This window comes from Schistocerca cancellata, chromosome 2 (assembly GCF_023864275.1).
Source record: "Schistocerca cancellata isolate TAMUIC-IGC-003103 chromosome 2, iqSchCanc2.1, whole genome shotgun sequence".
Taxonomy (NCBI): Eukaryota; Metazoa; Arthropoda; class Insecta; order Orthoptera; family Acrididae; genus Schistocerca; species Schistocerca cancellata.
Window position 1 is genome coordinate 279,529,631 of NC_064627.1, and position 16,548 is coordinate 279,546,178.

The window sequence follows — 16,548 nt, forward strand, 5'->3', positions numbered from 1 at the left end:
ACTGCCACGATGAATGAATTGGGTTGTGTGTGTGGGTGTCCCCCCCCCCCCCCCCCCCCCCCCCCCCCCCCCCCCCCCCGCTGAAAGATATATGCTATGTTCACTTTACTTCTCAAAATATTAAAGCTTTGTCATTTATTATTAAAATTACATTTGAATATCTCATCTTTGTACTTGGAAAAGTGGGCAATTTAGGAAGTGATCAATGAACCACTGATAAGACTTTGCATTTCTCTGACATCTGTTGAGATGGCTTTGCCAGCTAAATATAAGGAAATCTTTGTCGGAAAGTGAATGAGTTAGAAGAAATCCGAAACCTTTTCCCATGGAAAGAGATAAAAGATGTAAAGTGACACATGAAAATGTTTAGGGAGCTAATTAAATATTTCATTACACAGTGCATTTATTGTCTATCAAGCCATTGAAAAGACAAAGATATAAATCTCAGGCTACTGATCGTAACAAAACTGGAGAAACTCACAGGAAAGGACTGGACTGTAGTGCAGGACTTCGTTTTGGAGTATACCACACAAATGTGGAAAAATGATCCTGCACTAGAGCCATTTAAATAAACTGATGCATTGTTTACCAGCTGAATGCTTAATCCATTTGCAGAGGCTGACCACAAGCACGGAAACTACTGACTTTAATGGTTCTGGCGCTGGTTTTGGTTTACCTGGCCTCTCACTGGCACTATTATAGTTTGAACCTGCACAAGTAGCTCATACATTTACCTATCTTCTTCCTCCTCTGTTAAACCTATCGGCATTAAGTACCACACATATTAAAACTCTGGAATTTTAATTGTGATAGCCCATAGTTATTTCCTAATCATTTCTGTGATTGGGCCTCTCCAGACCCGAGGTTTGAAATGACATTCCCTTCCCTTCCATGCCTGTAAATTAACATTTTCCTGTGCCCTGTCTTTGAAGGGATTCAAAACGCCCTTAAATTAAATGTGTGCATTAGTCCTTCTTCAGATGTTCATGTGTTGGAAACTGGTAAGGTGATGGCCCTCCTCTGTCACAGATTTTTTTTTTACTATAACTTTTCAAATCTTTATATAAAAACAAAAAATATAGAGATGCAAGTTTTTCTTTAGTTTGTTGCTTTTGGCTCTCTTTTTATAAACAGTCCATTGGTCATGACACTGCCCTCCTGCATCCTTTTTCCTAGTCCAGCATGGTATGCAGGAAAGTCTATCTGGATTTTGAAAAGTAGAAGAATTCACACAGAGTGAAGATGTATGTGAGACCAAGTAGCATGCAGAAGTACATTAGGATGTAAAAGCATTTCTCATGGAAGATAGGGATCCGATTTTGAGTACCAGTCCAGAGCACAGTTGGTACCTGTGAGAGGAACTTTCAACACAGTTCTCTTTGATTCTAGTCTTAAGAATTTTGTGATCTCTTTATAGCTTTGTGCCAAAAGTTACATAGCTAAATGTATTGGGGGATAACTCTGCCAGCAGAATGTGAGAACCTACAAATCTTTGTATGCTCTAATAAATTGATTTATGTCCAGCTGAAATTGCTAGAGTGAAACTTTCTTGCTTCATGGAATGTAAAACAAGGATCATTATACATATATGAATTTGAATATATTGTATATGAGCATTTGGAAGCCACTTCACATGAGGAATAAACCTATTCCATATCACATGCTAAATAAGAGGTTCTGAAGGCACCCTGAAAACATAAATTGTTGCTCAGAATAGTTACACAACTGAAGTGGAGTATGTAGTTACAGTATCACCAAGTGTTCTTTGGCAACAGTGACTGCAGCTGCTGACTGTCTAAAAACATTCACATACCCGACACTGTATATCTGGGGACTGTTAGTTCAGTTGAGAACAAGAAATATTAACGTATTGTTTTCTTTATCTTATAGGAACCTTAAGAAATGGAGCTCAGTGAATAAGCTAATATTGTGACACCGGTTTTGAGTTTGCATTCTACTTGTCTCTCTCTCTCTCTCTCTCTCTCTCTCTCTCTCTCTTTCTCTGTGTGCGTGTGTTTGTGTGTGTGTGTGTGTGTGTGTGTGTGTGTAATTCTAAATTTGACAGAATGACTGACAGAATGAGTGTACACCCCTTTTTATTCACACAAAGCAGGTTTTAGTCATATTGTATGGATCACAATTTTAGAATCATTAAATAAATAAATGCTTTTCTTTCTTTCTAGGAGCTGCTAACAATTGTGTGAATGCACATTCTCTGATGAGAGAGCAACTGGAAGCCCACTTAAATCGTCACCGTAACTTGGCGCAAATTGTACACATCCTGCATGAGACTTATGAACCTCTCATCTCCATCAGCAAATTACCAACTCTGCCACAGCTGGGAGTCCGAAATTCGGTATGCAAAAATTAAAAATTAAGGTTGTGCAGTTTTTAGTTCAAACACTATCGCACTGTATCTTCTATATTTGTAAAGTTCTATCTTTCTTAATTAAACTCAAATGTTGCTTGGAGTTGTTTATCTATGTTTGTTAATAATGCAGTAAGCAGGAGATGTATTACCTAAATAAAAGGATAGCAAGAAGTATAACAGAACAGTTAATAAGCGTGTTGCTATGGACACACATTTTGTTCTTCATGTTTGAAAATCACATGTTATTTGTTTGTGTTAATTTCATTATCTAATTATGTAATAATATGTATAGGGATGACTCTTTAATTACAGCTTGTATGCTCCTTAATTGTGTAATTTGCTTCATATAGCGACCACAGGTTCCAGTACAAACATTTACGATAATGCCTCAGTCATCAACAATGTTACGCCTCTCATACCAGAGCATGTACTGCCTCGAGGTAAAGATGCGTGGCGGTGGCCTGGTTAGCCTGAGGGATGGTGCATACAGTCGATTTGATCGCAGCAATGTTGTGGAGGAGTTCACACCAACACAAGGCCTCAAGGTAGATTTATATGTTGTATTGTCACTGTAGGTCAGTAAGGCAGTTTTATATAAGCAAAAGTTATTAGTGTATTTGAAATAGTCATAACGCATATTAGATAGAAAATAAGATGACCTATTTTCACTGGAATATGCTTTCATGCTAGCTTGAAAATTTATCATTGCTGTGAAATTACTGAATATAAGAAAAGGAAAGTTGTTACTCACCATATGGTGAGGCAAATGAAGCTTTCAGCCCATAAGACCTTCGTCAAAAATAGACCCCCCCCCCCTTCCCACACACACACAAATGCAACTCACACATGACTGCAGTCTAAGGCAACTGTAGCCACACTGCGATCAGTAGCACCATTGCCAATTGTAAATTCCATCCCAGATTTTTCATTGTTTGAATATAAGAAAGTACATTTTTGCAGACTATTGCAGTTTGTAGCTCCCAGTTTGTGTGATTGTTGTGTTTTGTTGAGACTGATTGTAGATGAAATAAATTTGCTATTGGAAAATGACTGTAATCAACCAAGTGCAAGAGGAAAAATACAAATTACATGAAAATAATTACTACAGGACTTCATATGAATGTATTGAGTAGTAGGTTATGATACAAATGAATTGCAACGGGAAAAAATCTCAATTTAATTTAGATAATTAGGAACCAAAGACTGTGAGTGATCAAGATAAGAAAATTAACGAATATTCTGTTATCATACTGGAGGAAAAGAAGGAATGAAAAACTGAACAGAAGTGAAAGAAAAGAGAACATATGTTGCTGAAAGAGTATATGAAGAGTAAAGATATATACTATAAAACATGCTCAAAATAGAATCACATGCGACTAAAATAATTTTCCATATTTGATAACTTTCCGGATTACACAAAACTTACTAGGCTACATAGAATTTGTCAGGTATCATGCACAAAAGTATAAATTTGTAATTGTACATGTATTTACATACTTTAACCCCTGTGCAGTAGATGTTCATTTATGTTGTACAATAAAACACAAGACTGCTACACCAGGTGATAAATAATGCAGAATTTCTGTATTATTACTCTAAATTCATTTATTGTTGTATGTACGTACATACTATTCTGGTCTTTTATTTCCTTTACATTTAACTTTTTTTCGCTACATATGAAGGAGAGAAACATATTTGAATTTCCTGTTCAAAATTGTTTTTTCCACACAATTTTTTGCTTTGTACAATAGTTCCAACAGCTTGGGAGAATTTGTGTGTGCTGCAAGTTGCATAACATCGTTTATTCATGTAATAGCTTCCTCAGCCATATTAATTGTTCTAGTAACATTATTTTGCTCCTCTTCTCCTTCCTTTGTTTCTTATTGATCATATTCTGTGTCGCTGATTTCTGTTAAATCTTTTGCTGCAGTAAAAGTGAAACAAGTTGACAGAAGGTCATCACTACGAATGCGATCGTCTCCAGTTGCTTGAGTTTTGATGACCACAGAGGTGCCTTGTTCTTGACCTACAAAACTCGCTTTTTTGGAGCACTTGCTAACAGTTTCGGGCTTTACTTCCCTTAGTGCCAATTCAATCCAATCCAATTTACGGCACCCAGGACAGAAATTGACTGTGCAAGAGCAAATGCACTTTCAGCTTCTTCAACACTAAGAATAAGAGACTGCAACAATAATCAGCTATAATGGGAATCGAATTTGTAAATAACCCTTGGTCCATGGGTTGAGTGAGGCTGGTTCAACCTGGTAGAAATAGAGCCAATTTCACGTTTGATAACTTAACATTCAGGTGGCAGGTTGTGTTGTCTAGGAAAAAGGGAACTTAGTGTTTTCCTTTCTTGACTTTGGCATTAAAAGAGCCCAGCTAGTCTTCCATAAGACCTTTTTATTGCTTCACCATGAGATTGGAAGATTACTGACATCTATGTTTTTTGGAACAACGCAGTTTTGCCACTTTTCCAATCACCAGTGGCTTCTTCATTTCATCTAACATGTTTGTATACAGCAGTCAGTAAGTCTTTCCTTTGACATTTTTCCGCCGGTGCACTTTTCACCTCTAATTGTTTGCAGTTTTGAAGGTAGTGTGCAGTAAAACAGTCCCATTTTATTGTCACTGAACGTATCTTTCAGGTCATAATTCACAGTTAGATTGTACAGTATTGTCTTCCATTCTGTTGCTACACTTTCCTGCACATCTTTAACTTCCCCAGACACTTCATTCCACACAATGTTGTGCCTTGCTTTGAAATTGTCCAGGCACCTTATGATTGCCTTACACTGTGTATTTCCAAGACTCACTTTGTGACATGGGCCCATACAAAGGTGAGTCTTTTGCCTGCACACTTACAAACCATTCCCACACTATCTCATTAATTTCTTCGTTTCCTGTCGTCTACATCTTTCTCTCCATTCGTCTTTCCCTTTCGTTCTGTGTCTTGCCTTTGTTTCGTAATGTATGATGAAGTTGTGTTTTACCACATGTGAAATACAACATTATTTCATGCACAGAGATTTTGTCTTTCTCACTCGCTTCAATTACTTTAATCTTTTGGTTGAGTGTTAGTGATGTTGTCACTTTAAGTGCTACTAGTTAACTGAAACTGGTAAATAATGCGGGTAGTGCATTTCTTTGGATGCTTGACATTGGCAGGTAAAACCATTGTTTAACAGAACAACACCCAAATCTTTTACTGTGCAGATTGCAGCAGAGTGTTCGTAGGTGTGCAAGAATGTTCAGTTATGCCCATGCATATCAGTATTAATGAAAAACGAGAAATGCTGACAATGCTCATGAATGAGCACTATTTCCTTTGATGTACTGTCAATTTCAAATCTTAGACTAGTTGTCACATGAAATATGGATAAATATTCAGGGACGCATGTCCCTCACGCTTACACGGCGGCCTGTTTTGATTACACTTGGCCATGGTTCCACTTATCTACAGCACTACCCGCTACGCCACGTACTGTAGGAAAGAAAAATTGTTCACTAAGTATCGGTTGGAAACTTTTCACTACACTTGGGTGTTCTACAGGTAGATAAACCACTAGGACAAAATAAAGTATGTTGCTCACACACTCGTTTACATGAAAAAGACAGACACAAATGCCATACTAGTCCCTTACTTACATGTCAGTGCTCATTTATGTGCATCCGAGGGAACTACATTGCATATGCACTGCAGCAATGCTCTCAGAATAGAACTTTTTGATTGTCCCTTATAGTTTCCACATTGCAGAGGCTGGAAAAATTGCATATTATTAAAAATAGCATTTCTGTGTGTGTTGGGGATGTAACAGGGTGGAAAAGTGGGGGTCAAGGTTACCTATGTGAGGGACCTTAGGTTGTCAGATTTGGGCATACACCTCCCCCACAAAGAGATCTGCAAAATGAAGAGCAAGCGGTCTATTCCCCTTTCTCTCTACCACACTTCGTCACAAAAATCAACTGCATATGGATCACTGGTACACAGTCCAGAGATACTTTGGGGGGGGAGGGGGGGTGGATATTTTCACAAAGTGTATTAACACTTTTTCTCCCTACTGCACTTTGTCATAAAAAGCAACTCCATATGGATCGCCGACAACGCAGTGCAGAGATGCTTGGGGGAGGGGGGTGGTATTTTTCGCAAAGTGTGTGAACACTTCATTGAACACAAATATGATTGTTACAATACAAATGCTAGAAAAATATATGGACAGATTCTGAATAAAACTCTGCACCTTGTTACACAGTACTACAGGGTAAATTGAATACTAGTTGTCTTGTACAGCAGTTGTAGTCTTCTTTCTGGAAAGGCGACTTCATCCACAATGAGCGCTGGTCACTATTCAGTTTACTGACTAAATATATTTCCAGCGCATTTTCTGTCCAGATCTCTTCTGTAAGCAGACAAAATAACTAATAACTACACTGATTTCGATATTTGTATAGTGAAATTATTTTCAATTTATTAAGCACTTATTTGCAGTTGGTGAGTGAGCTTTCATGTTAAACAACATTCCTATAAACAATAGCTGAGCAGTACTTAATTTGTAAGTGTGATGTTGTCAGTAACCTATGTAATGTTAGTAAGAAAAGGGATTGGATTGATAAATTTGATATCTTCCTGGTGTCTGTTGTTGACAATGTATGTATTGTAAAGCCGTGTAACTATGTTGGGTAGTGACTTGGTGGTGAATTAATGAACGACCAGAATGTTACTGCCTATCTCTCACCATAAACTGTGTTACTGGTAGACTTCAGAAATCTCTTCCATTCAGGAGTTGCTAGCGTGTGTAGAGTGGGATGCAGTGATTGGAGCCATTTACCACTCTTTCACAGGTGCTTTTCAATACGTCTGACGGATTAGGATTGATCATGTTTAAAGAACAGTAATCTGCTGTAATGCACTACTTGACGTGTGTTGAAATATCTGATGTTTCATAATATGTGTAGTCTGGGAGAGTAGTCTTTTGTACTGACATCTCAGTAGTATTGTTCCGTTGCCAAGCAACCACAGATAGCCAGCCAAAGATGGACTGCACTGGAGCAGGTAGAAGCAGCAATATTGGTGCTCTGCAAACATATCGCGCACGTCTGAAATGTTCCATAAGTGTCTCATGTGCAGCTGGTGCTGTTGTTTCATTGTATGTTTAAGTAGTTCACTTCATAGTTTATTTCATTTGTTGTTGTTAGTGTTTATTTGCTTCTGTTTCATTTTAAACAATGTTCAGTGCAATAAACAGTGCCAGCCCAACATGTGAAGTGAAATGGAGGAAGAAGTGTGCACTGCACAGCCAGGTCTGCGAATTCATGTGTTTGATGAGTGACTACTTTGAGAAAGAAAAGGAAAAAGTTGAAACCTTGTTTCCAGTTGCTCAGATTATTAAGAGGAATACACAACACTGGAAATGAGCAAGAATACTGTTGTACCAATAGGGGAAAACAGTGTAGTATAGACTGTGTGTGAGTGGCACAACAAGCCTGCACACACCAGGAAAGAAGTGGCTGAGATAGAACCAAGTGACAACTTTGTCAGTTTCAAGAAAAATGTTATTCGTTGTCATATACAGTAGAGTCCCATTAATCTGAATTAATTGGGACTGGATGTTGTTCGGATTACCGATTTGTTTGGATTAACCGGAATTATGGTGACGAGAATGAAGTATACCCAGCAGGTAAGTAGGTACACCATGGTAACAAATGGGAACAAGTGTGGGAACAATGGCTCACTATCACTCCATGCCCCGGTTGTTGTGCATTCTTGAGACCTTTGTAGTGTCTACGGTCAGTGCACTGCCAGTTGGCTCGCAAAGTGCTTTGTTATGTTAGTTATTGATCGCTGGCACGTGTAACAGTTGTATTGTATTCGTTCAGGTGTAGTGGTGTATGTATTTTCGTCACAAGTAAACGGAAACATACAACTTTAACTCTCAAAGAAAAACTGAATGCTTTGAAGCGGATAGCCAGTGGTGATAATTTGCAGATAGACAATGGTCAGAATGTATCTAAACTGGCAACACAACTGGGTTTTGGTAAAGCAGCCATTTGTGATTGGAAGAAGAACAGAGTGAAGCTTGAAAAGTCCTGTGCAACATCTTCAGGAAAAACACTCGAAATTCGACAGACTTTGAAACAGTCCCAGTACGATAAAGTGGTTTACATAGGAAAGAAAAAGGGGAACTCCTTTGAATGGACCACTGGTTCAGGAGAAGGCTGTTTACCTGAACAAGTTAATTAATGGTGATGAGTCTTTTAGTGAGAGTACAGGTTGCTCGGACAGATTCAAAAACGCCATGGAATTCGTCAGCTAACAATTACTGGAGAGAAGCTTTCTTCTGACCGTGATGCAGCAAGGGAATACTTGGGTGAGTTTGAAAAAATGATGAGAGGGGGAAAGTACTCTCCCCAACAAATTTATAATGCTGACAACACTGGCCTTAATTTTAGGGCATTGCTAACAAAAAGCGTGGCATCAAAAGCAGAAGACCATGCTCCTGGTTTTAAAATGTGCAAAGATCACGTGACTTTAGTAGTGTGCAGCAACACTGCTGGTAATCATAAGCTGCCTTTAATGCTGATCAGTAAATCTGCTAGGCCCAGAGCTTTTAAAAACTGCATCATGAAGTCCCTGCCCGTATATCATCGCAACCAGAAAAAAGCATGGATGAATGGTAAGCTGTACAAAGAATGGTATCACAGCTAGTTTGTTCCCTCTGTTCGGCGGTTTTCTAAGGAAAATCATTTGTCTCTATGTTCAATCCTTTTGATTGATAACAAGCCATCTCACCCCAGCTCTGAACAATTATGTGATGGAGAAATTGGGGCGAAGTTTTTGCCACCGAATGTTACACCACTTCTACAGCCGATGGACCTGGGTCTACTGCAAACATTAAAACTGATTTACAGAAAACAATTTTTAAGAATCCTGATCCAAGATGATAGCATTCCTTTAGTGGAGAAAATAAAAAAGACCAATGTGAAGGATGTTGTTTATTGGGCTTCTGAGGCATGGCAGAACATTTCAGAAAATACTCTGAGAAAATAGTAGAGATCTTTTGAATTTCAGGACAACCTAGTTGAAAATGAAGAGGAAAATCTACTAAAAATTATACAAATCGTCCCTGGATGTGAAGAAGCTAGTGAAGGAGACGTAGATGAGTTTGGCAGCAGATGGGGATGTGTGGAGAACCTTTGTGATGCTGATTTAGTTGCTGCTGTGACTCAAGACCAGGAAGAAGTGGACTGTTGTGACGGAAGTGACTATGAACCTGAAAGTGACAAAGGACACACAGTGACGCAGCAGAAGCCCTTGACCTTCGTGCTGCGTTATTTTGGGCAACAGCCCACTGCTACACCTGCTTATTTGATGTTCATGAGATGATGGCACAACTAAGTGTCATATAAGAAACTGTCTTCATTATGCCAAAAAACAATGAGTTTTTGTCATCTAAAAGTATGGATAGAATGTCTGCTGTATTTTAGTAAGTTTGGCAGCTTTTCTTTCATTGTTATGCATTGTTTAAACCTGATGTTTTCTTGGCAATTTTTCTAGTACATGTTTACTGTACTGTGTAAATAAAAATAGGGTGTATGTACATCAGTTTACTGCACAGTTTTCCATACTTAGACTAACATTTTTCATGTTCAGATTAACTGAACGTTCGGATTACCAGGGTTCAGATTAGTGGGATTCTGCTGTATATATATCCCAAACGTCTTTTTAAAAGAAGCAAATTTTCATTGCATACAGAGCTGCACGACATAGGCTTCAGCTGTTCAGGTGCCTGTCGGAAAAGGAACACAAATCATTGTTTTACATACTGGTACATCAGATAGCTTTGTGCCAAGATGCTTGTCAGTGTTTCATTCAAAAAGGATAGGTGATTACTACAAGGAGATGAACAGTGTTGTTTTTCAAATGTGGTACGAGACATCACTTATGACAAATCTCGTAAGTCCACCAGTTGATTGTTATGCACAATGTCCCTTGTCATCCCATTGTTCATGATAAGACACCAACTCCGGCAACAAAGAAAGATGGTGATATTCAGTGCCTGAAACGATGAAAAGTAGCTTTCAGAAATGATTTTGATAAAGGTGGAATTGCTCGAAATTGTGACACAAAAGAAACCACAATTTTTAACATATGTAATTGATGAAATTTCTAAAAAGCATGGGCATGAAATCTTTGGGCATCCTCTGTACCACTGTCACTTCAGTGTCATTAAAGGTGTACGAGCATAAGTAAAAAAATATGTTGCTGTAAATAGTAAAAAAAATTCATGATCTCTGAAGTTGAAAACCATCTCATAGCTGCCGGCAGTCAAATGACAAACGTTGAAGCCCACTGCAAGTGTCATCAGAGAGGCAGCCAAAAATGAAGGTGTTGTGGACGAATGAGTCAAAAATTAATTATACATCCATGAGGGAGCAGTGATAGTTCAAGCAGTGCCGAAGAAGACTGTTCTAGATCATATTCTGACAGTAATGTGAGTGGTGTTTGCCCATTGTCATAAATACAACACACTCAGGAATGTAAGGTGGCAGCACACCATTGACCTATGTGTTTCATCATATTGAGAGTACCTTCTTCATATTATAATTGTTAAGACACTGATAAATTAATCTGTTCCTCATTGTAGAACTATTTAATAATCCTAATATTTAACAACGGAAAGAAAAGCTAAATGTTCAGTGATTTGCCAAAATAGTTTTCATTTCCATTGTGAAGTCTAACAAATAACTTTATGATGTTTCAGCATATTGGATACTAAATAACTCTTTTCAGTTTTTCAAGATTTTATATTACAAGTAACAACTGTAAATAAATTCATGCATACAAATACAAAGTGCATGTTATTGACACTCTTGTTTTAGCTGCTAGAGAACACTTGCAGTAGCAAACAAGCATGAAGCGCTGTAAACCACGTTAGACAGCAGTACCATTTGGCTGTTTGAACTATCAATGTCAATCACTCATCTCACAGACTGTAGGTGACCTCTTTCTGTTTCAGAGGAAGCAATTTAAGCCTCTGTGCCTCTTCAGGCATTGGGAGAGCTGAGGCAGAGGTGATGCATTTGATACCATCAAGATGCAAAAAGTATTTCAGTCATTGATAACGGGGACAATGAAATCGTCACTGTCAAATACATATTGAAAGCATTTTATGCTTGGGGGTAGTCTCTTCATTGTGGTGGACAATTTGACAGCTCCAGCTGTTTAGTTTTTTTCACATAAAAGGTCACTTAATAACTGCAAATAAGACCTCCCTTAATTAGGTATAAATACCTCTATGCTATAAACGTGAGCTCACTGAAGTTATTTTGCATCCTTACATAAGTGTATCAGACTAGAAATGCTGGGAAAATACAGCCTGTCTGTGAACTGAAAAGGCATCCATTTCCCTTTTCCCATAGTTGAAGAAATGTACTACATAAAGATGTTGTTTATGGGCAGCATAGGGACCGATCGCCTTTGTAGTCTGGTCCCTTCAACCCCCACAAACCAACCAACCATGACCAGCAGGAACTATGTATGTGACATGACTTATATCTATTGAATCTATGATGATCTTAAAACTTTTCATTCTTTGTATTGTTTTTTACGTGGTTGTCAATGACTCAGTGCTATTTGGTGAGTGGTTTTCTTGACTCCTTAATTATTTACATTCTTCCATATTGAGACATTCTTTTCTATGAATAAAGTAGGCACATAATTGTAAAAAATCAGTGTGGCCAACAGGTTGAAAATTTTTGTGCTAAGAGAATTGAAATGGAACAGGTAACTTTTTGGGAGCTAGCAGGCCATAGCGGAGATAATTTTACATTTAACACGTGAGCCTTAGTAATACGAAAATGGTGTGATTTGTTTGGTGTGGTCCATTTGGGTGACCTTTGAGATATGAACCTTATAGTCAGTGGTAACAGCAGAGAAATCATTGTATGATCTTCATGTACTCGGGGGACCCAAGTATTACCAAAATCATGTCTGATTGGCAAGTGAAATGTAATTAGGGAACACACGTTGCTTAGAGGGACTCAGCAACCTTTGGTTCAGTTTCACTGTTTATTTGCAAGCCATTACTGCAAGTACTCTGTGATTGAAGTGCAATGTAGTTGTAAGTTCTGCCATTAGGCAGGGTTAGCTGGTGAAATTCTGTGAATCAACAATGTCTTATGTGAACATTGAAGCTGTACAGCGAAGCTCTTTTTTTTTATACTGATAAATGCACTCTCTAATCTTCAGTGCAATAGATCATAAACAATAGTTTGTCAGTGAGGAATTTTGTTCCCTGTTATGAAAATCTGTTACTGAGAGATTCCAACAAATCTGCAGGTAGTTGCACATTGGGAGGGAGTGCCCCTGGTGAACAATCTCAAACTGGCCGGCCATTAACCTCATGAAGTGGAAAATTTCTTTAAAAAATCAATTGCCAAATAAATAAATAAGACAGTTTGCATTATCCGAAACCCAGTGCAGAAATATATAAAAATATCTCCAAAATAACAGACGCAATGTTCATGAGAAGAATCTAATTCATGGGGCATTTAGAAAGAATGGACTCAAACGGGTTAATGCACAAAATCCATGCATTTTTAAAGAACAAAACTGCAAGACTGAACTGGTACAAACAGACGGAAAAAGACCTGAGAGAATTAGGGTCTCTAAATCTGCATGACAGAAATGACATAAAAAAAAATCACAAACACACGGGGTTTTGAGGAAGAAGAGAGAAAAACTAACCGACATACGTGGTCTGCCCAATGAAAACTAGCTCGTTCGTTGCATATGAAGGAGTACTGGGTGAAAAGGAAGGCCAACAAATGTTGGTTATGCGTGGACCTAAGTGATCCATCCACGAAGAAGAAGAAGAAATAAATACATAATCCATGCGTAGAAATGAATAAAATTATTTCTCTTTTGAACTGTCTCTTTGTTTTTGGCTCCTATGCCCCCCTCCCACCACCCCTTCCCCACATGCTAAATTTAGTTCTAGTCTTGAGTACAATCCTCCCACCTCAAGTCAATCTCTCTCTTAACTGTCCCTCAACTTCCCTTCATACCACTATTTTCGTACTTTGTGACCCCTCCCTACTTTCTTTCCTTGCAAAGAAAGAACACCTTGTGCCAAGAGATGATGATGATGATGATGATGATGATGATGATGACTCAGTTTTTGTCTTTCTATGTTACTGTCGACTGGATCATAACATTACGTGTTGGGGTACTCTTTCTGCATGTCATTGCTGTTGTTGGTGAAAATGTATTTATGTGTTGGATAAAGCCAGATAAAGCTACAAATTTTCATGCGGTTGTTTGAGAATCTAGTGTATGTCTTTTGTTGAAACTAAGTTAGGAGGTTCTGCTTTGCTTGACAAATGCTGAAAACTTTCCAGGCATTCCTGTCAAAATATGTTGACGAAACAGCAGTATTTAGGAGGAGATCACAGTCTGAGGATGACAATCCACCATCTCCAGTGACAATGGATTCGGAAGGAGGTGGTGGGATGTCATTTCTGGGCTCCCACCATCGCGGACCTCAGTCGCCAGCACAGCAGCGGGAGGCAGGCCTCCGGTTCCATCCTCCACTCACTCCACCATCTGGAAGCAACCCACATACTCCAGCCAGTCCTCACCCAGCCATATCGCAGGTAACTAGCAGCAGTTTTGCGATTCACATGGAATGTTTTTTCTCGAGCTTGTCTGTAGCTGCACCTTACATTAGTACAGCATAAGTTATAGGGAAAGAAATGTGAAAGAAAGACATCAAAACAAAATATATTTATAGACAGTGGCAATGATTACCATGTGCTAATGTGTTACAGCAGGCTGTAAATATTACACTAAAATTATGCCATTTCTCCTTGAATGGGAGCCATAAATTGCACTGCAGTTATGGTATTTCTCTTCTAATGCAAGCTGGAAATTGCACTAAAATTATACCATTTCTCTTCAAATGCATGCTGGTATCCAATAAAACAGATGAAAACATGTCTTGTAGGGCTTTGCTGGTTTTTCAGTCGTAAGCAAAAAAAACTATTCTTTATCTCAGGGTGTCAGTGATGATGTATTTCTTGCTTAAGACAGTGTTTCCTTGATTATTAAAATATTTTACTTCATTGATTGCCATGGTTAATTTCACGTTGTGTGGCAATAAGGTATTTTCAAAATGTTCACTGAAACTGACATTTTATTTCCATTGCCATGCCTATGATCTCTAACTTATCATTTTTTTAATACACAGCATGATTAAAGCCTTTCATGTTTTAGATGATTATCAGTTTTCTTTAAGCTGTTTTTATATGTAATGGTATTATTTGATGATGTCTTGCTTGCACCAAGATGTAATGAGAAAGTATAATTTGAAGCACAATTTATAGAAAAGGTTTGATAATGGAAATTAAACTGTGATTTGGTTGGAAACAAGGAACATTAATGATCAGTCCATAAGGTCATAATAAAATGCTTATAACAACTTGTCTGAACTCCCTTTCCCCAATGCCTTATACACTGTGAATTGAAGGCACTGTTTATGGTGGCTGTAAGTTGACATTAAGCTTGATGTGCACCAGGGTGTTTGTTTGCTAGTGTAGTCTACATGCCAGCACCAGCTTTTACTCTTCTCCACCTGCAATGTCATTAACAGATAAACTATTAGACACTACTAGCACTCATCACGTTGCGAAGTTATGTGCCCGAAGGATTAGATATATAACCCACTAAAGTGGTATCCAGTGAAAAGATGGGCACCACATTGAGGCGTGGCGAAAGTAACTACAAATATATTTGGTTCACTCACTGTCTTTACAGGCAAGTCAGCATCAGAGTTTCGGCTCAAGCCCGGCAACATCATTCAACTTAGCATCACCTCCATCAATGCCACCTAACATCAATCCTTCACCTTCGATGATGCCTCATGCTTCACCAGGAGGACTACTCGCTAATTCTCCATCGAATCCTCTGCACGTTCCAAGCCCAGCAGGCCTCATGCCGACATCTTCACCTGGTCCGTGTAGCTCAGTGCAGGTGGGGCATTCGCCTGCTGGGTCCTTCATGGGACAGACAGGTAAGTACAACTGTTTGCATAGAAATGCAGAGTGAGTTCCAGATATTTATGCCTAGATACAGAACAAGACTGAAATATGTTATTTATTACGCCATTTCGAGGTGTGTAGTTAATGTAAGAAGAAAAGAAATTGTTCTTTTCTGTGCAGTCCCTAATGAAATTTATATTGACGAGACTTTAAATTCTAACCTTAATCAGTAGCGTCTTGATAAAAGGCTGTGAGATGATTATCAACAAAAGTATAACAAGCGAAAATCAGACAGTGGAAAATGTAGGGTGGAATAAAGACACTATTCATAAAAGGTTTGATTGCTACGCAGAATATAGAGGAGACATTGAGAGGCAGACAGGTGCAACAAAAGGACTGCTGTACATTTAAACTTTCGGCTGAAAGGCCTTCTAAAGTAGAAAAAAAAACAGACATGCGCCCCCTCCCCACCACACACACACACACACACACACACACACACAGTCTCTGGCCTCTGTGGCTGGGCTGTGGACAGCAACTGCACCTGATGCAGAAGCAGTCTGTGAGTGGTAGGGGTAAGGAGGAGGTTGGGATGGTGAAGGATAGCGTGGTAGGGGTGGGGGAAGGTGTAGTGCTGCTCGTGGGAGCATGCAGAGACACGGTGTAGATAAGATAAGTAGGATAGGGCTGCTAGGTGCTGTTGGGTGGCTTGCGGCCTGGAGCTATCAAGTGAATTACAATATACTCACGTAATTACAGAGGGCAAAAATATATTATTAGTTTAAGTTTTCTGATTTTATTTTATTTCCAAATTATAAGCAGTCAAGCATTAATCGCCTTGCAGAACAATGAAGTTATTTTTGTCGATTTGCTGAAGAAATTTGGCTTTATTAATCTTTCCGCTGAGGCCATCAATTTATTTGAAACGAAGTGTTTCATTCCACAGTATTGGCTAGTTCCAATTGTTCGCTGAATTTCAAGTGCACGTTTTCATCTTCTGCCATGTTTGGTATTATGCCATTATAAAGAACCAAATATGGGATAGTACAGTACTGGTACTCCAATAAAATTTACATCCCAAAAACCACGATGAAAAGCTTAATATCAGATGGGACCTACTTCATTGTGAATCTGGAAAA

General features: G+C 38.6%; 1 protein-coding gene across 1 annotated transcript in view; it reads left to right on the forward strand.

The window, feature by feature from the left end:
* The window catches only part of LOC126161617 (mediator of RNA polymerase II transcription subunit 14), a 188,776-nt gene that overhangs the window by 122,174 nt on the left and 50,054 nt on the right, over positions 1 to 16,548 (forward strand). The window contains exons 18-21 of the mRNA XM_049917572.1: positions 2,184 to 2,356; positions 2,722 to 2,916; positions 13,772 to 14,026; positions 15,186 to 15,441. Of these exons, the coding sequence (XP_049773529.1) occupies positions 2,184 to 2,356; positions 2,722 to 2,916; positions 13,772 to 14,026; positions 15,186 to 15,441 (879 nt within the window). The remainder of the gene's footprint in view (positions 1 to 2,183; positions 2,357 to 2,721; positions 2,917 to 13,771; positions 14,027 to 15,185; positions 15,442 to 16,548) is intronic.